At 40.4% G+C, this 25,839-nt stretch overlaps 10 protein-coding genes across 10 annotated transcripts; 3 read left to right on the top strand and 7 right to left on the bottom strand. All coding sequences in view use genetic code 12, as the record gives it.

The window, feature by feature from the left end:
• Positions 1-27: 27 nt before the first annotated feature.
• Positions 28-2,109, bottom strand: RJT20DRAFT_95071 (DEAD/DEAH box helicase; the record flags this gene model as incomplete). Its single annotated transcript, XM_064921560.1, has 1 exon — positions 28-2,109. One exon carries the CDS (start codon positions 2,107-2,109, stop codon positions 28-30), a length of 2,082 nt encoding a protein of 693 aa, XP_064774820.1.
• Positions 2,110-2,349: 240 nt separating this feature from the next.
• RJT20DRAFT_126799 (DNA-directed DNA polymerase alpha subunit) lies at positions 2,350-4,572 on the bottom strand. The gene has a single exon (XM_064916833.1). It carries the CDS (start codon positions 4,456-4,458, stop codon positions 2,398-2,400), a length of 2,061 nt encoding a protein of 686 aa, XP_064774819.1. The 5' UTR covers positions 4,459-4,572; the 3' UTR covers positions 2,350-2,397.
• A 1,042-nt stretch (positions 4,573-5,614) lies between these two features.
• LHP1 (Lhp1p) lies at positions 5,615-6,544 on the bottom strand (the record flags this gene model as incomplete). The annotated part of the gene is made up of 1 exon (XM_064918228.1): positions 5,615-6,544. The coding sequence occupies one exon, from the start codon at positions 6,542-6,544 to the stop codon at positions 5,615-5,617; it is 930 nt and encodes a 309-aa protein (XP_064774818.1).
• A 1,181-nt stretch (positions 6,545-7,725) lies between these two features.
• RJT20DRAFT_1335 (uncharacterized protein) lies at positions 7,726-8,235 on the bottom strand (the record flags this gene model as incomplete). Its single annotated transcript, XM_064918221.1, has 1 exon — positions 7,726-8,235. One exon carries the CDS (start codon positions 8,233-8,235, stop codon positions 7,726-7,728), a length of 510 nt encoding a protein of 169 aa, XP_064774817.1.
• Positions 8,236-10,014: 1,779 nt separating this feature from the next.
• On the top strand, positions 10,015-10,999 carry RJT20DRAFT_126795 (uncharacterized protein; the record flags this gene model as incomplete). Its single annotated transcript, XM_064916832.1, has 1 exon — positions 10,015-10,999. One exon carries the CDS (start codon positions 10,015-10,017, stop codon positions 10,822-10,824), a length of 810 nt encoding a protein of 269 aa, XP_064774816.1. The 3' UTR covers positions 10,825-10,999.
• Positions 11,000-14,304, bottom strand: IST2 (Ist2p). Its single transcript, XM_064916831.1, has one exon. It carries the CDS (start codon positions 13,914-13,916, stop codon positions 11,049-11,051), a length of 2,868 nt encoding a protein of 955 aa, XP_064774815.1. The 5' UTR covers positions 13,917-14,304; the 3' UTR covers positions 11,000-11,048.
• A 2,388-nt stretch (positions 14,305-16,692) lies between these two features.
• BBC1 (Bbc1p) lies at positions 16,693-20,282 on the bottom strand. Its single transcript, XM_064916830.1, has one exon. It carries the CDS (start codon positions 19,923-19,925, stop codon positions 16,794-16,796), a length of 3,132 nt encoding a protein of 1,043 aa, XP_064774814.1. The 5' UTR covers positions 19,926-20,282; the 3' UTR covers positions 16,693-16,793.
• Positions 20,283-21,737: 1,455 nt separating this feature from the next.
• Positions 21,738-23,298, top strand: SWD2 (WD-repeat containing protein). Its single transcript, XM_064919745.1, has one exon. The coding sequence runs from the start codon at positions 22,050-22,052 to the stop codon at positions 23,160-23,162; it is 1,113 nt and encodes a 370-aa protein (XP_064774813.1). The 5' UTR covers positions 21,738-22,049; the 3' UTR covers positions 23,163-23,298.
• Position 23,299: 1 nt separating this feature from the next.
• On the top strand, positions 23,300-24,315 carry RJT20DRAFT_34117 (uncharacterized protein). The gene has a single exon (XM_064919744.1). The coding sequence runs from the start codon at positions 23,368-23,370 to the stop codon at positions 24,298-24,300; it is 933 nt and encodes a 310-aa protein (XP_064774812.1). The 5' UTR covers positions 23,300-23,367; the 3' UTR covers positions 24,301-24,315.
• Positions 24,316-24,330: 15 nt separating this feature from the next.
• RJT20DRAFT_94810 (uncharacterized protein) lies at positions 24,331-25,620 on the bottom strand (the record flags this gene model as incomplete). Its single annotated transcript, XM_064921551.1, has 1 exon — positions 24,331-25,620. One exon carries the CDS (start codon positions 25,618-25,620, stop codon positions 24,331-24,333), a length of 1,290 nt encoding a protein of 429 aa, XP_064774811.1.
• Positions 25,621-25,839: the final 219 nt, after the last annotated feature.

Here is a 25,839-nt window from a genome sequence, read left to right as displayed (position 1 = left end):
TACAGAAAAGCCATAACATATAAGGACTCAACCACTAGCTGACGTGCTCTGCAGTGACCTTTTGGATAACACTTCCCGAAGCAGTAGAGGTTGTATATCTAGAAGTTCATCTAAACTCCCTCCCTCTACTCTCGACGTCCTTGGACGGCGATTAACCAATTGAGAGTTAGACTCTGATATCCTTTTTAGTGATTTTTTAGCCTTTTTGTCGTAACCTAGCAACTTGTTCAATTCCCAGCGAATGAAAAGTGAATTTGCAGAATACTTATATGCAAAAATAAGATTAGAAGCTCTATTACCATCTATACGTGCCAACTGTGTCTCGAATTTCGTCATTATTTCGGAGTCCTCACCATAAAATTTTTTGACCTTTGGCCCAAGCTTGTTTTGAAGATATAAAAGCTGTTTTTTGGTGATCAAATACTTGCCGAGTTCAGATTTGTGTGGCCGGTACATCCCTCTAACGTTTGGCAATTTTTCGGCTTCTCTTAAGACAGTATTTATATCACTGCTCTCTTCAATTGTCTCCACGTTTCCGATTTTGGTTATATAACTCTTATTAGGAACTGTGTAGAATGACTTAATTGATAATACGAAATCTACATGGCCGTCTTCATCAACGTTTCGCTGAAGATGAATGAATCTATCCCTACCGTTTGGTGCCGCCCATACATGATATTCGAGTCTAATCCATGCAACTGTACTTTCATTAATAGACTTATTCACCATTGAATTGTCTTCAGATTGAACTTTCCCTATATTCTCGATACCCAGAATTCCATCGTAAGTTGTAAAAGTATACCAGTATTCTTGTTGGTCTAACCCATCAATGAATTTTGCCGTAAGCATTTCTTCGATTATTCGACTGCTTTCCTTTCTTTCCTCTACTGCGGAATCTACTTCAGTAGGACTACTCTGGATACTTAATTTATCAAAGAGTTCCATGGTACCCTCTAATGTTGGTACTGAATTGACTCCTGTCTTCCACGACTGAGAAAAATCAACAACATGACAAATGGTTTTGGAATGATGTTTCCGCAATCCCCTTCCTATCATCTGTACAAGACGTCCCCTCGATTTTGTTGGTCGGGCAATGAATAAAGAGTCTATGTTTGGGATATCTGTGCCCTCCGTGAAAACCAGTACATTGCACAATACCTCAATTCGTCCATTTTTAAAATCATCAAGGATGGCCTCTCTTTCGATCTTCGCTGTTTTTCCTGTAATATACTGAGCAACAACTCCTTGTTCCTGTAGAACTCCGCATAAAGTTTTGCAATGCTCAATGTCTACGCAAAATACCATCGTCGATTTGAAATGATGTTGCTTTCGCAATTGCATATATGCAACAGCCACAACGAGATTTGCTTGTTTCAAATCCATTGATTTTGACAGTCCACTGTTTTGCACATCAACTTCGGTAAGCTCAACTTTACGGAAATTCACATCAATATCAATAGCTGAGAATTTCATTTCAGACAAATCTCCCTCGTCTATCATTTGCTTCGTGCTTCGTTCGTAGACGATCTCGTCGAATACATTCAGCAACGCCATGTTGTCGGCACGTTCTAAAGTAGCTGTAAACCCAAGTACGTATATGTCCGAATCTGGTTTATCAGCTTCAAAATATTGCAATACTCTCATCCATGTGCGTGCTACAGCATGGTGGCATTCGTCAAGAATAATAGTCTTGAACTCTTCCTTGTTGAACTTGTTTATCCGGTCCTTGCTATTTAAAGTTGGGACCGAGGCTACTACGACATCGGCATCTTCTGAAGTTTTGAAGTTTGCCATTTCCATTTCAACCTTGAGATGAGGATTTGCTTTTGCAATTGTCGAGGCGCTTTGCTGGATCAACTCCCTGCTGTGTGCTAATACAAGCGTTTTGTTCCCTCGTGATGGTGTTGCCGGTTTCAATTGGTCTATTAGATGTGCAAAAATCACAGTTTTACCACCTCCTGTGGCCATAACCACGGCTTGTCTCCGTACTCCTCGCTCTATAGCCCGATGGACCGCATCTATCACACTCTTTTGGTAGTCTCTAAGAACATATGGAATCAGCTTTCTTGTAGTAGTCAGTATGCAACGAATAGATGGTTTATACAACATAAAGTTCATCTACACTTCAGCGGAAATCCGGTCTTCAATTTCCACGGATCTTGAACTGCTTGCTGAATGAGTTATTTCGGAATATTTCAACATAGAAATATTGGAATGGTTCTACCTTTGTAACAAGTAGTAGTGAAACTTCAACTGCTTATAGAAATCGTATGTCGCGTTATTCTACGTGATATACATTGCAAAACCGCGACATAATATACTTCTGTCGTCATTCAAAGGGTTTGTTTTGGGTGCAAATATATTATACTGAAATAATATCTATGGAACAACTAACCACTAACTCTTATATATATCGACTCTTGCTCTCTTGTGGACATTATGATAGTACAAGTCCAGGTCGCTATCAACGGGTTCTACGTTTTCTTTGTCTTCACCTTGTAGCTCGGGAGCCTTTATTCCAATAACTGCATAGGTTCCGTCTTCACGCGTACTATCTTTACTAGACTTGATGTAGTACCCTGGGTTGATAACTACCACGCCTTTTATGACCTTAACAAAGAATTTCAATTCTGATGGTATTATAAGAATATCAGGTAAAGAGTCTCCAAGCTCGGTCAAGCCCAAATACGGTACCTCTAGCGAGGATCCCCCAACTTCTGTGACAGACAACTCATCTCCCATGATTCCGTCGTGTAACTCGGGTGGGGAGGATTGTCCACCTATATTTGTTTTCACTGACCCTGGAAACGAAGGGTAGTATCGCCTCTGGTCAAAAATGTGATTTGTGATTCTCTCAAAACGGTTATTGAATATTTTGCCTTCTGCATCGCCTTGGTACACGTCTTTCAAGTCCTTGAACACATCAAGATTGGAACTGCCAATCAATACTTCGTTCACAGAAAAACTAGATGGGTTAGGCACCACTCTCACATTCTTAGGTAATCCAAACTTCTTTCTGTCGAATACATCTTGTGGATATGAGCAATGTTTTATAGAAGCATCTTTTAAAGAGGGAATAAGCACCACTTGAATTCTCGGATCAATTTTCTTCAAAATGGGACTTATCGTCTTTTTGAATACCTCGTCAAGGTTTCTCGGAGTTTGTTTTTCATCAGGAAGCTCTATTTCTCCCAGCTCAACTGCTGCATTTGTTATATCGACAAAGGGGCCATTTAATATAACTACGTGTGGTCTCAACTTCGTGTTGATTAGTTCAGTCAATTTCTCGAGCTTCAGATAGTTTAAAGTATGACGGTTTGAGAATGGACCTGCTGCAACAACAAGTTTCAAACCAGACTGTGCGATCAACTCCTCATAATCTTCCAATTCCCTTCTAGGTGTCACAGGGGCTCCCAATTCTGGAGTGTGTAATACCTCTCTTACCACAAACGATCTACCAGTTGGGTTGCTTCCTTTTAATATCACAATTTGACCAGGAAAGAATGAATACCCACTTAATTGAGTTAAGTCAAGCGGAATTCTCTGTCCAATTCCTGACATTCTTGAAGTTTCTAAGAATAAGGACGTGCTATTGAGTAGGTGGTTACCAGATTTGTCATACGTTGGTGAGTCAGGAACTATTCTGCCACTACAAATAATATCAAATTGAGAGCTTAAGCATGGATTACCAAACTCAATTGTACCTTTACTACCTTGGGATTCGGAGTAGAGACGAGCAAAGGTGTCAATTTGATCGTCCAAAACGTCAGCACTTTCCAATAATTTCATGGACATTGTGCGATATTTATACTTGGAAACATCGAAGTTATTAATAAGCTTGTAAGGCTTTATCGAGGTCGTAGGGTCTTCTTCAAGCTGTATAAATCCAGGCAATTCCTCGATATTTGGGTTCAAGGTTTCTATGATGGTATTGGATTCTTGTTGATTTGTCAACTTATTAAGCAAAGGTGTGTTATCCGACGGTAATTGGAAGGTGTTGTTAGCTGTATCGAAGTCCATTGGAGAAGACTCATTGAAATTTGCTCTTGGAGTCTTAAAAGCAGGAGTTGGCTCTTCAACCTTCCTTTTCTTTAAATTTGGGGTACTTGGGGCAACAGGACTGGAGTTTAAGATTCCACTGGCTTTCATGATAGGTCTCTTCTTGATACTGCTCGCCTGGGCGTCTCTAACCTTCTTTGTGCCTGAAGGTGTAGATTTTGAGTTAGCCAACGAGGATTGAAGGTGCTCCTGAAATTTCTCAAGATTTGCCAAGTTCATTTCTAACTCGCTGCTCATAACTGCCACGTTGAATGACTCCCATTCCACAAAGAGATCAAGGAATTCGATGTGGAAGATGGTTTTCAAGTCGTTGAGTTTCTCGATCACTTCATCGTTCATAAGATCGGAATCTCCGAATTCCTTGACGATTTCTTGTCTGATTGCTTTATCCACCGGCATTTTTAACTTTTGCTTGAGTTATTCAGTCCCTGGTGACACTGTCAATGTAATCAATATCGCGTTCCCACTTGTAAACCGACTACTATTTACCAGCACACTGTCCTCTTAGTAGATTCATATAACAGAAAGAAAAGTGAATGGTTGTAAAAAAAGACCGAAACGTAAATAAACGAAATTAAATGAGATCCACGCGTTTCGAAAAAAGGTTTCTGTGTAGGAATGACAGAAGACGTCTTTTATATGTGTGAGTGAGTGTCAGTTTGCAGTCAATATTACTATTTTTATTTGGCATAGTAGGTGGTGAAGATGGTAAAGAATGTGAAGGGTTCGAGTAAAAGGTGATATCGGCGGACCCGATGACGTAAAGAAGAAGAAGAAGAAGAAGAAGAAAAAAAAAAGAAACGTCTTCATAATTATCAGTATGAAATAGTTAGCAATTTCTATTGACATTTATGGCTGTTTATATATATCTTGTAGTTTATGTATATAGCTTGTTATTTAAATTGCAAATTGTATGTCATGCATAATAATTATTCTTAGATAGCACATGTTCCTTCAGTTTTTGGGAGAACTTGGGTACTACATGGTGGTATTATCTATCTATTGAGTGTATTTATGAAAGAATTGCTTCTGCGATTCTTTTTTGCAGTCCCCCTAAATTTCGGTTTCTCTTCTTATCTACGTGGATTAATATACTCGGTGGATTATACTCGGTAGACTATACTCGGTTGATTGTACTCGGTAGATTATACTCGGTAAATTATAGTTAGTGGAATATAAATCGGGCATTCGATAAAGCACTATACATACGTTGAATTGACATTTGATATTGTTGAATTCAACAATGACTTCTTTGAACTGTTGATCTGAAAACATGGTAGTTATAGACATTAAACCAGAAATCATCTAATTTGAATGTGCATTTCTTTTTTCAATTTGGATTTAATCCTTTTACAAATTTTATCAATTAATCTACAGTATTCTTTACAGGCTATCGTTCCACGTCCATCAAACGTTGAAATCTATCATTATAGAATAAGTACAAGTTAGAAACGCATTCTAGGGATTTTGAAAGTTAAATACAAGACAAATCGTTAGTTAGGTTCTGGAATGGATCATGAATCTAATCATTTTACAGATAGGCGGTACATCTCGATTAGTTCGAGACAGCAGCCTCCTCGGACACAGCGATCTCCGCTGGCTTGGTTTCCTTGACTTCGGTACTCTCTTGTTGGACTTCACCTTCTGGCTTGGATTCCTTGACTTCTGCACTGTCTTGTTTGGCTTCACCTTCTGGCTTGGTTTCAGAAGACTCGTCAATAGTGTCATTGCCAGACTCTACCTTCTCGGATTTTCTGTCATCTCTCTTACCCTTAAATCCTCCCTTTTGGAACTTCTTTCCACGGTTATCGTTGAAACTATTACGTCTCTTGGTGACGTCGTTGACGCCAAATCTCTTTCCACTTTCTCTCATTTCTTGGAATGTTAAGAGAGACATCTTTTTTAAAAGGGTCTTTTTGTCCACGGTTTCGTCATCGGACTTAACAGTACCTTGAGGGTAGCTAAGCTCAATGCTGTTGAGAATAAACTCGGCATCTTCGAGGGTCTTCAATTCCACATCAATAACGCCAAAGAACTCCTTCTTAGCTCTGCTCTTAATTCTACGTAAAGAGTTGAATCCCTTTTCTTTTGGCAACTCGACAGCAATCTTGGTAGAAAACCAGATTTCCAAGTCTTCTTGGGTGGCATCCTTTGGGAAACCTTCGATGTGAACAGTGTTTCTCTTTCTGGTATTCTTGACTTCATTGAAGTCCTTGACTGGGTCCTTTCTTCTGATCATGTCTTCGTTAGCAGAAAGAACCAACTTGTCGGATTCCTTCAAGGCAGCAATGACCTTGTCCTCTGGGCGGTATTGTCTCATCCTGCCGAAAGTCAAGATAGTCTTCAACTCAACCCATCCATCGTTGGCCTCATAGATCTTCCACAAGAACTTGTCAGTCTGCAAGTTGGAGTCTGAGAAATAGAATTCAACTTGTTTTCTGACCTTTTCTTCGAAATCTTCACCCTTGTAAACGGAATCTGTCATTTTCGCTGCTATCGTTTCTACGACTAGATAGGGGCCCAATATCCGTTCTCCACTGTATGCCTTTGTCCCAGTAAAAAAATGTCCAAATCCGATCTGGTACACCGAAGAGCTCATCTGAAAAATCATTACATTTAGTCCTGCAGGCATTGGCTTCATGGAAGGGTCTGCAATAGCTATTGGTTGTTGGATGTAAAGAGTATTATAGTATATTGGTGGATTTAAGTAAATTCAGTGTGGGTATAGTATTATGTGGAGGGATCAAAGTAATTTTTCATGCTTTGGATATGCCAACTTGGACAATCTAGATTTCTATTACTTGAATTATGTAGATGTATTTTTATACATGGTATATTTTCTATGCTAACATGGATGTATGTAGGAGAATAGGTCAAAATCATGTCAAGAATGGGTGTGACAACATAGATTTAGATGTATTTACTGCATTTTGTGGGTGAAAGGTCTTACATTTGATAGTAATTATATTAATTCAGAATATGCTTAATTCCTTGTATATTTTATTTTGCTCGTCACTGTTCCTATTGTGACAATTTCCGGAAGTGGACTTTAAAACCTATAAATCAGATCCTATACTTCCAATTGGAAAGGAATCTCACTTTCAATTTACAACAACAATAAGGCCAATATTGCGACAGAATATCCAAATCTAACCGTGTCCCCGCCATTAGCTGTCAGTGTCCTGGTTTCGCTCCTTTTTGATGTAACCGAAATTGAAGAGGGAGAATCCTTTTCTGAATCACTGGCCAACCTGTCATTGAAGTCTCCACGAAACAACTCTTCAATTTTTCTGCAACATTGACAGCGCTTGGGTCGCCGTACTGTTTGCAATTGTTGAGACAATCGTGGAATTTATTCCAAAACTTGTCGTCCTGTCCGCTGCAGAAGCAGGTCTGCTAATCTGAAGATATCCGTCAATGTGTAATTTGGTTGTTTTCTACAGGGCATATTTGTATGGTATGAAATATGTCATGATATTGATAGATAGATGTAAATGTATTTTTAATTGCTATTACTATTCTATGTGCTGTTCCTAACATGTCGTTAGATCGAATATCTTCCATTTGCTGCTTCACATATAAAACTGTTTAAAACTGGGTTGTCAGTTGTAGGTGGAAATTAGCACCGTAAGTTAATACATGCACCTTTTATAATCAAAAACTTAATTAAAATAATAAGAAGGCTAATATAACAGCAGAAGATCCAACTTTCAATGTATCACCCCCATTAGCGGTCTTCGTGTCAGATTTTGTTGTTGAAGCTGTTGAAGTTGATGAGGCTGATGTTGAAGTTGATGAGGCTGAAGTCGAAAATGATGTTGAGTTATTGTCCAAATCACCAGAGGTTTCTACGTCTCCACAAAACAATTCTTCTATATCTGCCGCGTTTCCAGCTTCAGGACCCTGGTACTGCTTACAATTGGCGATACAATCAGCGAATCCGTCCCAGAAGTCCTTGTCAAGTCCAACGCAGAAACATTTCTGGAATGCCTCTGAGTACACAGCAGATACAAGATCTCCATCATTGGGAAGACATGGCACCATTGATTTTGCGATCGTTGCACATTCGTCGCATGAGTCTCTCTTGGAAATCTCCTCGATGCTTCTTCTTACAAGTTCCTTCTTCTCTGAAGCAAGTGCTATTGAAAATAGAGTCAATAGAGTTAAAGCTCTCATGATTAATAATTTTATTGATATTTGAAATTTTTTTAAATAGCGAAGACTACCCTTTATATACCAAAGTTCACTTGTCTCTCCAAACTTTTGTGACTCGATATATTTTATGTGCAGTTAATAGAATTCTTGGGCTAACGGGAAAGAGTCATATAATGAAAAGTTTTGAGTTCCATATGACTCTTTGAAGCAGCAATAACGTCATTATTATTCAAGGTGTGCTCCAATTCCACGTTACGCAGCTTGGGTTGCGAATAGGTGGCTTAGAAGTGAGAATACATGGCATATCAACAGTTATGAGCAATAGGTTCGTTTTTAACGTTCTTCTTTTTTCCAGTATATAAATTAATTTACGAAATATAGTATTTAATTTAAGGCTCGTAACTATAGGTTAAACATCCCGATAGCTTAATTGGCGCCATTGGTTCGAACATATAACAAGCGCTTGAATAACATAGTATGCTGGATGCTTACTTATTACAACAACCATATTGCTAAGATACCCACAGAATACCCAAACTTATAGACATTTGCCCCGTTCGCTGAAGCATTTGTTTCGCTATTTGTACCTGAGGATATCGTTTGACTATTTGCAACCGAGTTTGCCAATTCATTGTTTGTAGCTAATGATGTGGCTTCACTAGATGAAGTTGTGGTTGGCGCGGCACTGTCTGCTATTGATGTTAATGGAGAACTGCTGGTACTACTGTGTGTTTTTTCATAGTCTCTACAATACAGACTTTCTAAGCTTTTGAATTGTTTAGCACCAGGGCCATTATACTTTGAGCAATCGTGTACGCAAGAATCCAATACCAGCCAGAAGTTTGCATCAAGTTTAGGACAAAAGCAAACAGGGAAAGCTGAATCATATACTATTATATTTGCACAAGGCTCAAATGTATACTCCGTACTTTCACAGAATAAACATGGATCGAAGGATTGGCCTTTGTTGCTTCCCCTTAGGGAGTGGTCGTCTAATGCAACAACTATTGAAGCAAGAAATAGTAAGGAAATGGCCATCGTTGGTAATTGATCGTTGTGCTTTCAGATCATAAAAAGCATAATTTCATTATCTAATATATATAATACAGATAAGAATGGTTTGAATGACTGTCCTTTGTAGTGTTCTTCTTTGGTGCTGCATGAAATAGTTAATAATGCAAAGTCTAGGGAGAGTGCAGAGGTTGGCCAAATAGAGTTTCCCAACAGAACCGTGGGCTCAGTTTCAGGATTTTGTATATTACAACAATTACAGTTCTTCGGGTCATTACAACCTACAGATTCATATCTGAAGACAATGGAACGGTAATAATTCGCCTATTTTTCTATCACACAAGTTTGTCTTAACAATAATATTTGACACTAGTTGCAAAAATGAGAGTGGCTTATCGGAAATACGAATATTTTCGTCTCGGCAATTCTGACTGTGGAGTGATGGTGGGACCAACTAGCAAAGCCTCTGGTATGGTTTGGACCTCTAGGTGCCGTATCATTCTAAACTGTGCTACGCCTCATACATGTTGGTGTGAGTTTCAACGGGAGCAACTCGCCGTCCTGCCGTCGTAAAATCCCCACTGCCTTATCGGTATTATGATAAGTAACTCCCGTTACCTGCGTATACAAGCAAGGGGATTATGTCATATCCCTCCGTCTCTGTCACTTTTCATCATGTCGTGCGCCCACCAAACAATCTTCAATCACGTGACATATCTGGAACCCATCATTACATAGGTCATATAGGATTTTTCAGATTAACCGATACATGAAGTGACCATAGCACGAATGAGAATCGTACCTCAAAGACAGATAGCTTCTCTGTTGTACCGTCTTTCAAAAGTTAAAATGTCAACGTTTCCTCAGGCAACAGCAGAACGTGCAGCGGAACTTGTCTCTGCTTATAATAGCATTTTGAAGCAAGTCGAAGATACTTCTAAACAGTATGGAAAGACAAATGTCAGGCTCGTGGCAGTCTCCAAATTCAAACCTTCATCAGATATTATGGCATTGTACAACGCCGGAGTCCGCCATTTTGGAGAAAATTACGTACAAGAATTAATAGCCAAATCGAAGGAGTTGCCCAAAGATATTAAATGGCACTTTATTGGAGGTTTGCAATCAGGCAAAGCTAAGGATCTTGCTAAAGGAGTGGAGAGCTTGTATGCCGTGGAAACAATAGACGCATTAAAAAAATGTAAGCAGTTGGACAATACAAGAGCAAAGTTGGAGGGAGCTCCTATAACTGTATACTTACAAGTGAATACTTCAGAAGAAGAGCAAAAATCAGGTTATTCGTTATCCAACCGTGAAGAATTGTTCCAAACCGTAGAATTCCTCTTATCTGAAGACTGCAAAAAGTTGAAGTTGGGTGGTTTAATGACGATAGGCTCCTTTACAGAATCGACGTCTGAAGGCGAAGAAAATCAGGATTTCACAAAATTAGTGAACTTAAAGAGAGATCTCGATGAGAAGTACAAGTTAGATTTGGAAATTAGCATGGGAATGAGTAATGATTTTGCTCAGGCCATAAAACAGGGAAGCAGTAGCGTGAGAGTGGGTACTTCTATATTCGGTGCAAGACCACCAAGAGCATAATATTTTGTGGAATACGATATATCATGGTCGTCAGAGGGGCTCTAATATCTCATTTTCATCTACAGTCATGATAAAATGTCTGGAAAAAATAGTAAAACTTTTATTAAACATAGAATTTAATAAAAGAATAATAAATACGAAATAATGAAAGAAATAGTTCAATAATACAATGTTTTTGTCATCTTTGTCTAACTTTTGGAGAATATAATTGAGACTATCGAAAACTACTTCTTGCTCTTGAACAATTTCTTTAAAGCCGTCTTCTTACTTGTGCTTGTACTTGTTCTAGCTTCTTCAGCAGGTTTGTTTGCTTCATTAAGGAAGTTCTGATAGTCATTACTCTCTGTCACAGAATCAGAGGCACCTGCTGTAAGGCTTTCTTCGCTTTCTGGAAGCACATCATTTGAAGCGTCAGCGGCTGCTAAAGCAATCTTTGAAGGAGAAGATGGTTCTTCGGACTCGTTTGCAGTATAGGCGGTTGTATCGCCTTCGTGAGCACTGTCGGTGGTATTGTCAGCTTTTTTTCCAACATCAGCAACTGTGGTCTTGACTTTATTCGCAGTGTCCGAGCCGGCTCCCTTAATTTCATCAACAGTCTTTGGAATAGCTCCCTTGATTTCGTCGGCACTCTTTGGTATTGTTCCCTTGATTTCATCGGCAGTCTTTGGAATAGCATCCTTGATATCATCAACAGTCTTGGGTAAGGTCTTCTCGATGTCTTTAGCATTGAAATGTTTGTTATTATCTATGGTTGCATATTGTGGTACTCCCTGTGAATTCTTGGTCTTTATAATTTTATCATCCTCATCCTTTATCTTTTCCAAAGCTTTTTTATCCGTTAAATCACTGGCGCTCTCTTCGTCAACAGGTGCTTTTGTAGCAGAACGCAGTTTAACTTGAGTTTGAGATGGCTGAGCAGAAGTCAGGTACGCATTGTTTTTAGTTTTTGGGATCGGCGTAGGACCACTATTGGATGGGCCAGATGTCGTGGATCCACTACCGCTCTTGTTATCCTTAGCTGTTGTTGTAACGGGGAGTTTAGAGGCTGCTAGTATTGATTGTTCTGGAGTGAAACTAGCCCATTCACCATCATCTTCGGGAACATATGAAGGTTTAACCTTGTCCGAGTAATAGTCATGTCTCAATTTGATATCATTGTCCACGAAATCGTTTTTCCATTCAACTTCACTCTTGAAAAGATTGTTGAATTTGTTGAGCACGTAAGAAAGAATAAGGAAGCCGTGCTCAGAAACGAAAAGAAGAATAACCAACTTGACTGCAGAAGAAGCATGAACACTAGCCTTCTCGAAGGCAAATTGACCCAACGTCTTTGGTGGGGCAGTACCATGACGGTAAAATACTGTGACGATAGGGGAGATGATGGAAGAAATCCAAGTCAAAAGAAACAAGGTAGAGTTCCATGGATGAATTGAATCAACTCTTGAGGGAGTAGGTGGTCTGAAGTACTTTCCATTTGCCAATTTCAAGGTGTCCAACTTGAAAGTAATAATATTGAAAATAATACAAACGATGGGAGCCAAGGTCCAAACTGGACCAAAAATGATTAAATAACCATATTGTAAAACTAAGGCTCTGAAGTCGTCATTAACGTTATATTCCGGTAACTCGATAGTGTGACGAACGTTATCTAACCAAACCTTTTCATCCTCTCTGTCATTGATAACGTAGTCAGTTGGTTCCTTTTTAAGAAGGCCCTTGACTATTTTGATAACCTTATTTAAGATAAGCGGCAAGGCATACTTGAGAATGAGTTGGATAATCTGATTGGTGACGATGAAGTAGTAGAATTGAGCATTCAATCTTTGTTGGTTCATTTTAAAGTTCTCCTGCTTCTTTAACTGGATAAGATACTTATAATAAAAGTGGTTCTGGTTAACGTTAGCACTAATTGCATCCCTAATATCCCCCAAATGAGGTTGAACCAAGTGGGCAAATGGCAAATAGACGAAAGAAGTAATGATCAAGGGCATATAACTTGTCAAGAAGTTCAAAACGAACGTCTTTATCAAAATAGATCTGTCACGACTATAGTCATTGTCGTGATTTTCCCAGTTAATCACAAATCCGGAAACAATGTTGTAAACAATAGTTAAAATCGGAACAAAGACAGAGATCAAGATAGTTGGAATTAAAGTCAAGAACGACTTGCCTGGACCATCGTATATATCAGTCAAGAAAATCTCGATGGTGAAGCAGGTTAATTGATAAGTGACAAGGACTGCCGTGAAAAATAATGCAATTGGGACAAATGAAATTTCCTTAATAAATCTGTATGCGACAGAGTTGTCCTTGTGCTTGTATGAGGACTTTGTTTCGAAGTTCTTGTTAACTTGAGCCAATTCGGTGTTGTATTCGTCCACTAAATGAGAGTTCTGGACTCCCCAGAAGTTTACCAAGTACTGCTGCTTTCTATTCCAGAAGGCAAGAAAGAGGACACCCCAGGTTAAGTTAATAAAAGTATAGGTCAAACTGAAGATCTTACCTGATTTGAAGTACGATGTTGCTCCCACCACGGCCAAGAATACCAACCAAGTGGTATAGAACTTGGAGAATTCGAAATAGAGAGCAATCTGAACACCGTACTTTTCCTTGATAGAGTTGGTTGACAACTCAGCTGGTGCCAAGTGGGTTTTGACATGCTCAGTTAATGAGGTGTCATCAAAAGCATCAGTCACTGGGACAATGGAGTTTACGAACCCCCATTTTCCCTTGCCAGGAACGATTCCGAGGCCGCCTGCCAGTTCTGAGCTGGTCAAGTAGCTGTGAATGATTCTTAACCTGTCGGAAGCACCGTCATTTTTGGCAGTAACACCGAACTCGTAATTCTGGATTAAGTCCTTTTCGGCGATCTCTGAGTACTTGAACGAAGACAAACGGAGGAACACCAAGAGCGATGAAGGAGTGCTACCTGCTCTGACTTGGGTGGAGAAACCATTGTCGTGCAACTCCTGGATCAATTTCTTCAAATTTTCCTGGGCCGCTTTGGTGGGTGTGGCAGAAGCAACGTCTTGCAATTGGTATGTCACTGGCAAGACATAGTCTGGGGCCAAAGTCTGTATAGCAGCAGACATGGTGGGGGAGCTAGCGAGCAATTGAGGTAGAGAATTGAGGCGACACGAAGTGAATTCGAACAAAAACAAGCAATTGGGTCACAGTCGCTTGGAAGTCAATGGTCAATTGGCTTCGGTCAATGGTCTAATACCACAGTCGGAAAGAAGATAGTAGAGTCCATCTACAATTTCATACTGATTGGAACAGCCACTCATCTATAGCGACGATAGCGAGGAGTGCGTAGAGAGCGAGGAAAATGGCGGCACTTATCGCGGTATTTTTTCGCCAGATGGAACGAGGTTAGGGAGAAGAATGAGGAAATTTCACTGGGATGAGTGACTGAGCAGGGTGAAAAACTGAAGCGAGAGAGCAACAAGAAGCACAGGGAAACTGGAGATTGAGGGGGAGGGCAGGAGCTAGGAGAGGAGAGGGGGATAAAGAAGAGGAGAGATATATGGGGAGATATATGTAGGTTGTGTGTTTGTTGGAGGTTGTAGTGATCATTAGATTACAAAAGATCTCAAGGGGGGTTTACGAGCTACGAGTTCTTATTAGGTTTGGTGGTATGACTTGATACAAGATATTGCTACTGGAGTATACCAGAATTTTAGCTAAACTGTTGAATGGCCGATGTCGCTAGACAGTGGTGCTCGTCCGCATAGTATTGCAGCTACGGTGTCAATTGTCGGTGCCACGGCGCGTGGGCCACAGCGATAACTCAAGAATTTTGCTGTCGCAATGGGTTCCATTGTGCGTCGTGGTAGCTGTAGCACAGAGGATTCTGACGCAGGCTTGGTTGGAAAATGAGCTATTGGAAACCCGAGTGGTTGTGGATACATTGTCATGACCACGACAAATTGCATTTCCGTTTCACCGGAAGCAAATTGAGGTGTTGCTCGACAGCTCACCTGACTTGTTTTAGTTGACATTTGAAGAGTTGTCGCTACAATCAACCCTCTCAGTACGTTTTATGAGCTGGAATCCATGTGCTGCACATAGTCTTTTTTCACTCACCACCGCAAGAAATAGTATAAGGACAAGATGGAAGTTGATGTCGTAATACAGCTGAAGCAATAATATCGCAATAATATCGGAAAAATATCCACTTCCGAAGCAAGTAACGTAACTACGTATCGCAGCTAATTTTTTCTGCTCTGGAGGACTTTTATTTCCTCTCGTGTCTCGTATGGACTATCATGATGAATGCCAGAAAAGGAGTTGTTGCATAAACCTTGGTTCTTCCATCCTTCACAGTACACTCATTCCATACAGGCACTATATAGCCTTCACGTGCCTGATTTCTCAACTTGGAACTGAAAAGCGGGTTATCTGTAGGATATGGCTCCACATTGCTAATGTACAGAAGCTTAATCCATACAGGAAGATGATGCTAACCATCAACTGTACAGTATTAACAATCAAGAGAGTACTAAAGGCCAGAGGAACACATCATACTCGTAACATCTCCACGTTCCTTCTTGGTTCTCTCTTTCTAGCGTCAATTTTATCTGTCTCTTTCCCATAGTTCAAAGGATTCACCTCAAAACAAGCAAAAACTTTATGAGCAGCTGATTATTTGCAACCACCCAGCCGTAAATTAGCAGGGTCATGCCTTGTGTTTGTGTGCAGGTAAACATCTTGACATAAATACACCACGAAAGTACGAGTGGCGTGTAATTAAATTTGGAGACAAAGTAATCTTCCTCCTCCTGTTTGGCATGCTATGAAATCCCACGAACTCCGTGTAGGGTAAGTATTAATAATTAACATGATATCTAGTGAACCATGAGAGCAATGCTCCCATATATGCGCTTTAGTCCAGAGTAAGAAGAAATACCAAGGAAACTATCTAGTGGTGGTGCCAGCTTTCCACACGCCTTCGTCCTATCGGTGCTACGAGATTTTTGCTTCCACATAGATTTCATCCCATGGGAACGCTTCCCATTATATTCTTAAAATCCACAATAGGCAGTAAGAATCAGTATTGCGTTGTATATAAATAATGAACTTATAAGGCGGTTTCTGTGTTTTATGTCTTGTTTGTATCCACGGTAATGTCTGTATTATAGTCCCTTAGGTAAAGTATCCATTTCAATAGCTCAGCTTTGTCCATTTCACCCCGACCCCACAATAAGAGTATCACCGGTAAGTTTCATGTCGTCAATAATCGATCTCTGAGATTGAAGTTCTTCTCTGTTCCTTTGTGTGTCCCAAAATTGTACTATTATTTGTTTCCAGAATGGGTTTTCAATGATTTCCTATGTCGTATTATTCCTATGGTTTTTTATGTTTCCAACTCACCCAATTAGATAATATCCTACGAAGTAATGAATTCTGTTTAGTTCCAACATCAAGAGATTGAGGTAGCAAGATTATCCAAGGCAATTCCAGTTTTTTTTTAGTTTTTGTTTCCACAGATCCCATCCAATCCTCCTTATTTTTAATTCACCTATGCCAATATGTTAATATGTTGAAGTACCCTGTTTTTTGTTTGGTTTTTTTAAAGGTTTTTTTATTTCTTCTTCATTGCAAAAAGAAAGAAAGAAAAAAAATGATAAATGATTATAGATCAGTAAACTTTTTCTGAATGAACTACAGCTTTAGTACATAGCTGGTAATTCAAATGGGTAAGTATTTTTATGGTATGAATTTTCCTTTTTTTGTGTGTTATTGCTGTTCTGGTTGAAAGATAGTGACAATCAATGAAGGTACTAGATAGTTTTGCTTATTCTGGTCTAAGGTTATTATGTGTGCGCATTGTATAGAATATATATAGAGTTATATAAAAATGATATAACCCTTACATTAGTATATGATGTAATTTCATCGGTAGATGTTTTGAGGAACATATATATTAATTTACAGAATCATTATTCATGTATCTAATGGTTTATAAGTTACCAGTCCACGTAGTCTCTTCCTACTGGTCTGAAGACTCTTATTCTTCCGCTCTTGAATTCTCCTAACTTGTAGCTTTCTTTCTTCACATTACCACTTAAGTCCAGCTCAATCACTTTGAACTTCTCCTTTTTAGGATCGTAGTCATAGATGATGGCGGTAAATACATTGTCTGGTCCATCAAGGGTTATTGATTTGCCACCAATTAATCCCTTGTGGCTAACATATTTACCGTTCTTGACCCAGAATATGTCACCTGGTCTGATCTCGTCGACTATCGTAATGTTGTTGTTCAAATTCTTATAGATGGTCACTCCGAAAGATTTACTTCCGATTTGTGGGATGACATGGGCGCTGCCACCACCATTTAAACCGTTGTTAATGGAAGTGCTTACTACGTCATTTTGAATCTTAGAACCAATAAACTGGGCAGCATATGATACGATGGACTGTCCGAAGTATCTGTGATATTTATCGAGCAAATCTTTGCGTGCAATTGGAATTGGCTTAGCAAAATGATTGACCACATGAATGGTGGATCTTGGATCTTCGCTAACGAACAGCAACTCCAAGACTAGCTGGGAAAGGTCATAGAACAAAATGTAGTAATCGCGATATTCTACGGTTCTGTTACCTCTCTTCGCAATCTTGTTTGACTCAACTTCGAAGATCAAGTCTGTTCCAATCTTGCTTGCCAACGATACTGGTAATTCGCCTTTCAACCACCAACTTGAACCTTCCCTGAGGCTATGGATTTCCGGTTCTAAATCATCTAGAGATATCTCTGCTTGTGTGCGATCGGGACCCCCTTTGCTCTTTGTTGACCTACTACGAGACAATCCTGAATCAGTGGATGACCTATGAATGGATCCAATTGAAGTACCTGTTAAAGACTTGGTCAAGGGAGGTGCCGATGTACCTGATATGGTTGATGACCGTTTAGGGAAATCATCTGAAGGAGGTATGCTTGTTGGAATAGGTGGAGGAGGTGCACCAAATCCGCCTGGCAAAGTTTGCGACCTTCCCGGAGTTGTTGGTTCGAATTCAAAATCATTGTCATCTCCCAATGCCCTCTCTTCGGCATGATGAAATTCGTCATCGGAACTGTCATCTTCGTCTACAAGCGGTGTAGGAATTGGTGGAATGGGTGGAGCAGCTGGAACAGGTGGTGGTGCTGATGGCAAGCTACTGGCTGGAAGTACAGGTACCGCAGGAACATCTTTACTAGGTGGGACCGGTACTGAAGGAATAGATGCAATAGGTGGAGCCAGCGGAACGGGAGGAGGTGGAGCATGAACAGAAGGGGCGCTAGGAACAAGTGGAGATGGTGTATGAGCAGAAGGAACTCCAGGAACGGGAATTTGAGGAATAGGAGGTGGCTGGCGCGAGTGATTTGGTGATATAGGGGCATCCACTGGGGATTCAGGTGCCTCAGTGGGAGGAGGGGGTGGTGGTGCTCTGAGTTTAGCTTCGGAGTTGGTTGTGGAAGTCCTAATGGGTGGTAATGGAGGAAGAGGTGGTGGTACTGTCGTAGGTGCCTTTGCCAAGTCAGACAAGTCCTCGTCTGCCTCATATCCTGTTCCTTCCGCTTCGATTGGTTGAGGGGTGAGTTTAATTTCATCGGTTTTATCGTAGTCATCAAAACCGCTATCTGATGCCTCCACTGGGTGCTCGTTTTGGTTCGAGTGAAGTATTTCTTCAGTTCTGGTGGAATTCTCGTCAGACTCAGTAGTTTCGTCTCCTTCGACCATTGAAGAAGATTCAGGTGGATAGCCATCAGATTTGGAGTCAACTTTAGAATCGTCCTTCTTGGGCAAAGTTGGGATTGGGATAGCTCCAGGTATGGCCTGAGGAACGGCCGGTGGCACCTGTGGTGCTGACTTAACATCCGGTTGACTATGCTCTGCCTCTTCTACAGAGGCCTTTTTCTTAGTCTTCTTAACAGCGCTCTTCTCTGGAGCAGGAGCTCCAAAAGGAGTTGGCATACCCATCATTCCAAACATGTTCCTTCCACCAGAAATCTTGGCCATACGCTCCACCAATTTCCGTCTTTTGAGTTCCTCGTCGTCAGATTCATCTTCTCCGTCTCCATCTTCGTCTTCTTCGTCTGGTTCTTCGTTTTCATCGTCTTCTACTTTGTTATGATCATTTAAGACGCCGCCCGTCGAGGTCACGGCAGAGTGCTCATGAGCATCTAGTTCAGTTTCTTCTTCATCTTCTTCGTCTCCTTCAGCAATGTCTGCCTGTTTCAAACTTGTAGTATCGGCATGCACGGATTCGGCCAATTCATGCTCAGAGTGGTCGGTATGGCTATCAATGGAGCGCCTGCGAATCAGTGAAGAAGAGGGCTCATTGATCAGTTCCGCATCCTGACTTTCAGCTTTCTTGAGTCTCGTCTTCTCTTTTTCGTCGGCCTGTTTCTTCTTCCTTTCTTCCTTTTTCTTCAATGCAGCCTCTTCTCTCTCCGCCTCCTCTTGTTGACGCTTTTGTAACAAAGCAATACGTTCTTTCAAGCTCAACTTTGGTCCCTCCACTTCCTGTGCATGTTCGAAGTCCTCAACTGTAGACGATCTGACTATATCCTGGTTGGAATGAGATACATCATGCAAGGCATGAGCAGTTAAGTTGGACTCGTCTCTGGGTGCGATTTTTGGAACGTACGATGAGTGGCCAGTTGCTACAAATTGCTTCTTGACGCTGTAAGGGTCGTTGATCTTCTGGTTGGGTAAAGGTACTGGGAAATTCACTTTTGAGGGGGAAGGAGTCTTTGTTTCTGGGATGTTATGTTGAGTAGCCACGGCAATAGAAGGCTTTCTCTGCTCTGTTTCTGTTTCTGGAGCTGCTGAGTGCTCTTCCTTTATTGACTCAGTGGAAGCTGGAACTGGAGCTGGAGCTGGAGTTTCTGCTTTCTTGATTGGTCGGGACGAAGGCACAGGGGCGGTTGGAATCAACTCCACGAAGTTCTTGGGGAACATACCCGTTTTTCCGTCGTATTCACCAGAGTACCATTCTTCGTCCTCGACAGTTGTCACGGTAATAACCTGGCCCAAGGGGAAGTTGAGGTCGTCTTCGTAGTCTGATTTGTATTCGAAGATCGCCTTAACCTTAAAAGGCGGCGAGGGAGCAGACATTACCAGAGGTGATAACTAGACTGAATGATGCAACAACGAAACAGGGCAAAATGCTGGTTTAAGGCCGTGCAAATGGATGTATGAGCTTGTTGAGAGTAGTGGCGGCTCAATTGACTGATTTCTGGGGTGAATTCGCTATTGCCGCTGAACTTGTCAAGAGAAAGCAATGACTGTTTGCAGTTGATTTCGTGGCTGCCATTTTTTGAAGTTAGGGGTTTCGGAACTGGTGAGAGTGTGTGTGGGTGGTCGGAAAAGATGGGGCGGTGAGGGTGTGGAAGGGCAGATTTTAGGGGAGTTGTAGGGGGAGTGTAGGGAGAGGTGGGAGTTCTAGAGAGTTCAGACAAAATGTGAGGAGAGTGTAGGGGAGTGCGGCGAATGAATATGGTAAAATAGTGAGACGGTGGTAACTGGAGGCGTGGTTGTAGGGAGAGAAACATTAGAAGTGCGAGAAGTGCGAGTATTGACAGCGTTTGAAGTAGTGAGAAAATAGAGAGGAGAGGAGTAGTTACTGTGGTGGGAATTGTGGGGTGAGTGTGTGGAGTGAGAGAGCATGGTAGCAGAGAGAATTGGGAACAGGGAATAGGGGAAGTTGTAAGGAGAAAATAGGGGTATTAGCGAGAGTATGTGAAAGTATATGGAGAATCGTCAGTGGAAGACTGGAGACCTGAAACATAGCACCCGAAACATGAGACATGAGACCAGGTCTGTACGATGCAAGAGGAGCACTCTACCAGAAGTCATAACGAGGTCACACAGTGGCACTTATTTCCTGGAAGTCTCGCAGGGCAGAGCACGACAAACAACAGACTCTTCCTGATGAGATGACAGATGAAGGCGGTGCAACACGTGAACCTGGAAATTAGCTAAATGAAGTTAATACCACAAAGGAGTGATTGGCGACTTGTAATCTGCAAAGGAAAAGGAAATGTATTGGACTACAGGCAATTTAGACTAGTGTGTGGCATATAATTGTTAACGGTGCATGTTTTATCTGGTTAGAATCATGTCATACATTAGTTAAAATAGTTTGAATGATGTTCTGATTATGTAGAAATATTTATATTTTCCTTAGTGATAATAGAATTGGAGTCTACTATATTTATATTGATGCAGGGAGTCAGGGAGATGACGGATTTGGAATATGGTTGCAATTCATTTGGAAGTTGTCTAGCAATGAACAAAAGAGGTATGTTGATACTTATGACTTGTAATATTTTCTTTTCTTTATCACTGTAAAGGCCCGTTATAGGGAGAAATGATAAGTCTGTTCACCAACTATTGCAGACATTTATAAGGTCAGTTACAGATTATGGCAAAATATGTCAAAAAAAAACATAAATTACGTCAAATCTGTCATCCCGTTGTATGTTTTAAATGTTTTATGATCATATGTTTTTATGAACAGGGAGATAAACTTGATTGGAAGCAAAATCTACATTTAATTTTCAAATATGTCCTGCTATTTCTCCTACAATGTACAGCCGCTGGAATAGATCTATAAGTAACACTATTAAGCAACGATTGCTTCACCAGCTGCTCATGCTCTAATCACCTCTCCTGTGCCAGTGCTTTTCTCAAATTATTGGAAATAATGACAAAATACTGAGAACAAAGACAAGCTTTCCTCGTGTGGTGCGAAAAAAGGTCACTGACTCTCATTTGTAGAAGAGCGAATACAAAGTCAACCAAAACCTCCCCTTAAAGATCATGGATATCTCTCTCTTCTATAATCTCGTTTGGTTCTCAAAAACTCTCGGATATTACTTTCTTTCCCCATGAATAACTACTAACTTTCTTCCATTACGCAATAACTGCTGCTAGTATTGCTTATATCCTTTACCCTATCTTCCTCCAAAGCGACTTCTCACTAAGAAAAGAAAGTTCTCACTATTTACTGCCACTCCTACCGTCAGTTTTACCGAGACTCTCCTGAGATTCCAACGAGGCTCCAGCGAGAATCTACTGAGACTCCAACGAGAATCTACTGAGACTCCAACAAGAATCTACTGAGACTTTACTGACTCTACGGGACATTTTACCGAGACTTCACTATTCATACCTTTCAATAACACTTGTACAACAACAGTATACCTAAACCACTAGTTCTTATTCCCATCCCAATAGATGTCCCAATATAACCATCTGCCCAAGACGTCGTCATCAACGGTGTTAATAACCGAGAAAGTCATCTCGTCGTTCACACCTTCCAAACTCTTCAACTATCATAAAGGTGCCTCCATCACATCACTAGACTTTGACGACTCCGGTCAATTCTTGATCTCTGCTGGAATCGACAAGTCCATTCAACTATACGATATCCACAAAGGAATACATCACAAGGACATTCAATCGCAGAAATATGGTGCCCATGTCTCTCGATTTACTCATCATGAACTCAATTGCTTGTACGCTTCTACTCCTTCAGTAAATCTTGAGGTCGATCACGCCATCAGATACTTGTCGTTGGCAGATAACCAGTACATTCGGTACTTCAAGGGTCACAAGGAACAAGTGACGTCTATCGAGGTTAATCCTGTGGCTGATAATTTCCTCAGCTCAAGTTTGGACTTCACCGTAAAGCTATGGGATCTTAAATCAGCAAGCCCTGTAGGGAACTTGGACGTAGGACAAGCAACAATAATAGCATATGATCCACAAGGATTGGTGTTCGCAATAGGAAAATCGCCCAATCCAAATGATGATAAACCTGGCAGTATTGGCGTGGTTTCCTTCTACGATCTTAAAAACTTCGACAAGGGCCCTTTTTTATCGGTGGATGTCGAGCTGTTGCCAGGGCAGACATGGAGCAAACTTGAATTCTCCAATAATGGAAAGCTTCTTCTCATAGCTACTGACTCCAGTGAGCATTACATTCTAGACTCATTCCTGGGTCAATTATTAACAACGGTGAATGTTGGTGACAAGCTGAGTCGATATGACGGGAAATGGATGACTTTTAAATACCCATCCGCTGCATCCACTACATTCACTCCATGTGGGAAATTCCTTCTTGTCGGTTCTCCGAATTCGACGGTTTCTGTATTTGAGTTGAACTCACTTCGAACCAGCGATGGAAACTCCCATAGTGTGACTTCTTCTGACAATCCAACCTATTTAAAGCCTTCAAAAGTCATTCCTACTCAACTGGGGATACCAAAAATCATTGCATTTGATCCAAAACTACTCACTTTTGCCACAGCTGACAACACAGTGACCATGTGGCTGCCAAATTCATAGACCTGCTAAAAGTGCATCTGTAATATATGTATTTATAATTAAATAGTATCTATCCATAGTCTTTATGATAGTTACACAAAACCGGCACTAATACGCATATTAAATTTTTCACATTTCAATTGATGCAAAATTTTGATTACCTTTACTTGTTTCTCTTCCAAGGATTGCAATTCTGATTAGGTAGACATTGTTGTAGAGTGATATCATGTTGAAAGTACTGACGCGACGGAAAAGTAGTAATTCTATAAAAGACTTCCTTTTATCGCAGACTCAAACTAATGCTGCCGAGAATATCAAAGTATCGTTAAAATTGTTTCCTACTTCAAGACCTGATGTGAAAATTGACCCTATTGACAAGCTGGACTTTATTGATTATCTGATTTCAAACAAGTCCCATGTGAACTACATTAGAAACAAGAAAATTCCGGCTTTTGGAGATCCCAATCGACTTCCTGAACAACCTACCGATATAAAAGGAGTAGATGACAAGGCGCATGCACTATTGTTTCGAAATCGGATACTGAAACCAATGCCTACTTTACTCTCCAATGAATTCTTCACTTTGATGTTCTTTCCGTCAAATCACTATGTTTCTAGCTATAGGAAATCCAATATATCCTACACTTTCACCAATTTTGGTACTCACAAATTGAATAGCGTCGGTCTTGAAAAGGCACTTAACAGCTACAAGGGTAAGTTTCGTTCATCCACATATTTCCAGCAGAATCTTCAGCCATTCTCCACAGCTGTTGGTCGGTCAAGCTATAGAAAGTTTGTGAAACAATGTCTTTTCCAATCCCTTCAGAAGTCTGTGACCAGCAAGCAAATGGTACACAAAGTAGCAGGAATCTATAGATTCAAATTTCTGAAAGTTCCAGTCACGGAAGAGGAACGGTTACAAGTACACAAGGACCTTGATAATGCCATAAATAAGGTACTAAACGATAATTTATATAATCTGTTGTTGGTAAATGGAACTCAAAAGAGTAACCAAGCTAAACAGGAAATTGCAGGTATAAAAACAGGAATTTCAAAGGAGAGTTCGACTTCTTGGAAGGTACCTGATTTCTTTCCAAGACTACCGTTTATGAAGCAGACAATTAAAACAAAGCCAAATAGTAAGAAACCCCGTAAATAGAAACTTTTAATGAATGATACGACATTAATGCTATATATTACACCAATCAGGGAATGCTGTCTGATAAGAGAACGAATTACCCCCAGAATATTCATATCTATGTGCATGTAACCATATTTCCAGATCAGACATGTCCTTGTTAGTATCGAACATACGCCGTTTGCAGATGTCACAAGTAATGTTGTGGGCAGACTTGAGCTTATTTAGACTCTCCTGTCTGAGACCCCTAAGTTCTTGTAGTTGTTCTTGTATAATATGATCATTTTTGAAATTTGTTAATGCAAATAGATCGATACAGTCATTCCTTTTGGCGACAGAAAGATTTACTTTCTGCTGTTGATTGAACTCTGGGTACCTTGTAAATATCCTCTTGTATAAGGATATCTCTATTGCTCCGTTTATTTGGTTGATCTTCTGGTTGTGAAGTCGTTCATTGATCGGGTTATATAAGTAATCATTTGCTATTGGATGACCGATATTTCTCAAATGAATCCTTATCTGATGCATTCGGCCAGTTAATGGTCGACACAGTACTATACTCTGATTGATCTCAGCATTGTATGCCAACTTCTTAAAGACTGTAGTAGAGTTTGCTGGAAGCATGTCGGCATTTAATGGTTTTATATATCCTCCAGTTGAATTCACTGAAAATATAGGACAGTTGACCATAAATTCGGAATTTGGGAAATTCCCTTCTACTCGAGCAAGGTATTCCTTGGTGATCTGATCCCTTGCTTCTTGAAATATTGGCAGATAAGCCTTAACTGCTTCCTTTGACTTTCCTAGTATCAATACTCCCGATGTTACCTTATCCAATCTGTGAAATGGCCATACGTTTTCCATTTCCAAATCATGCTTTAAAATCTCCGTTACAGAGTTATAGTAGTAATTTCCTGTTGGATGCGTTGGCACTCCCGAAGGCTTATCGATCACTAGCAAGTCATCGTCCTCATAGATAATTTTCAACCTTGTTTTAACATCAGCATTGTTCTTGTCGGATTCCAGAGCTGGGCCTTCAGGAACACTGGGTTCGTGCATGTGCTTCAGATTACATATTATGTCAAATCGATCCAATTTCCTTTCTGAGAGCGTTTCCCAGCCCTTCACTACAATATCACCATTTTTCCTGCCGTATTCACTCCTCACAAATATCAATTCATTGGTGATATCTTCCTTTATCGCCTCGCATGAGTCTCCGAATTCTGAGCTAAAGATATCAGTAATGGTTCGCCCTATCCACCTGGGTTTGACATGAGTATTAAACGTCAAATAATAGGGCGTGACTTTTCGCAATCCCTGTTCAAACCGGTACACCGACATCTATCATTTCTATATCTTATCCTATACTACTACTACAAATATCTATAAATATCAACAAAGAAGAACCATCAACTACAATTAATTTTAGTCTGCGAAAAATTTGATGAAAAATAAGTGCATTTATTTTGGAGCCATTTTTTTGGCTGTGAAAAATGTTGATATCAAGATAGTTTTTTTAGAAGTGAACCGTGAAGAGACTGGTATCCAGTTAGGGCATTA

This window comes from Scheffersomyces xylosifermentans (assembly GCF_036884685.1).
Source record: "Scheffersomyces xylosifermentans strain CBS 12540 chromosome Unknown RJT20scaffold_3, whole genome shotgun sequence".
NCBI classification, from domain to species: domain Eukaryota; kingdom Fungi; phylum Ascomycota; class Pichiomycetes; order Serinales; family Debaryomycetaceae; genus Scheffersomyces; species Scheffersomyces xylosifermentans.
Note: the sequence above shows the minus strand (reverse complement) of the source record. Positions and strands in the feature narration are given on the sequence as shown.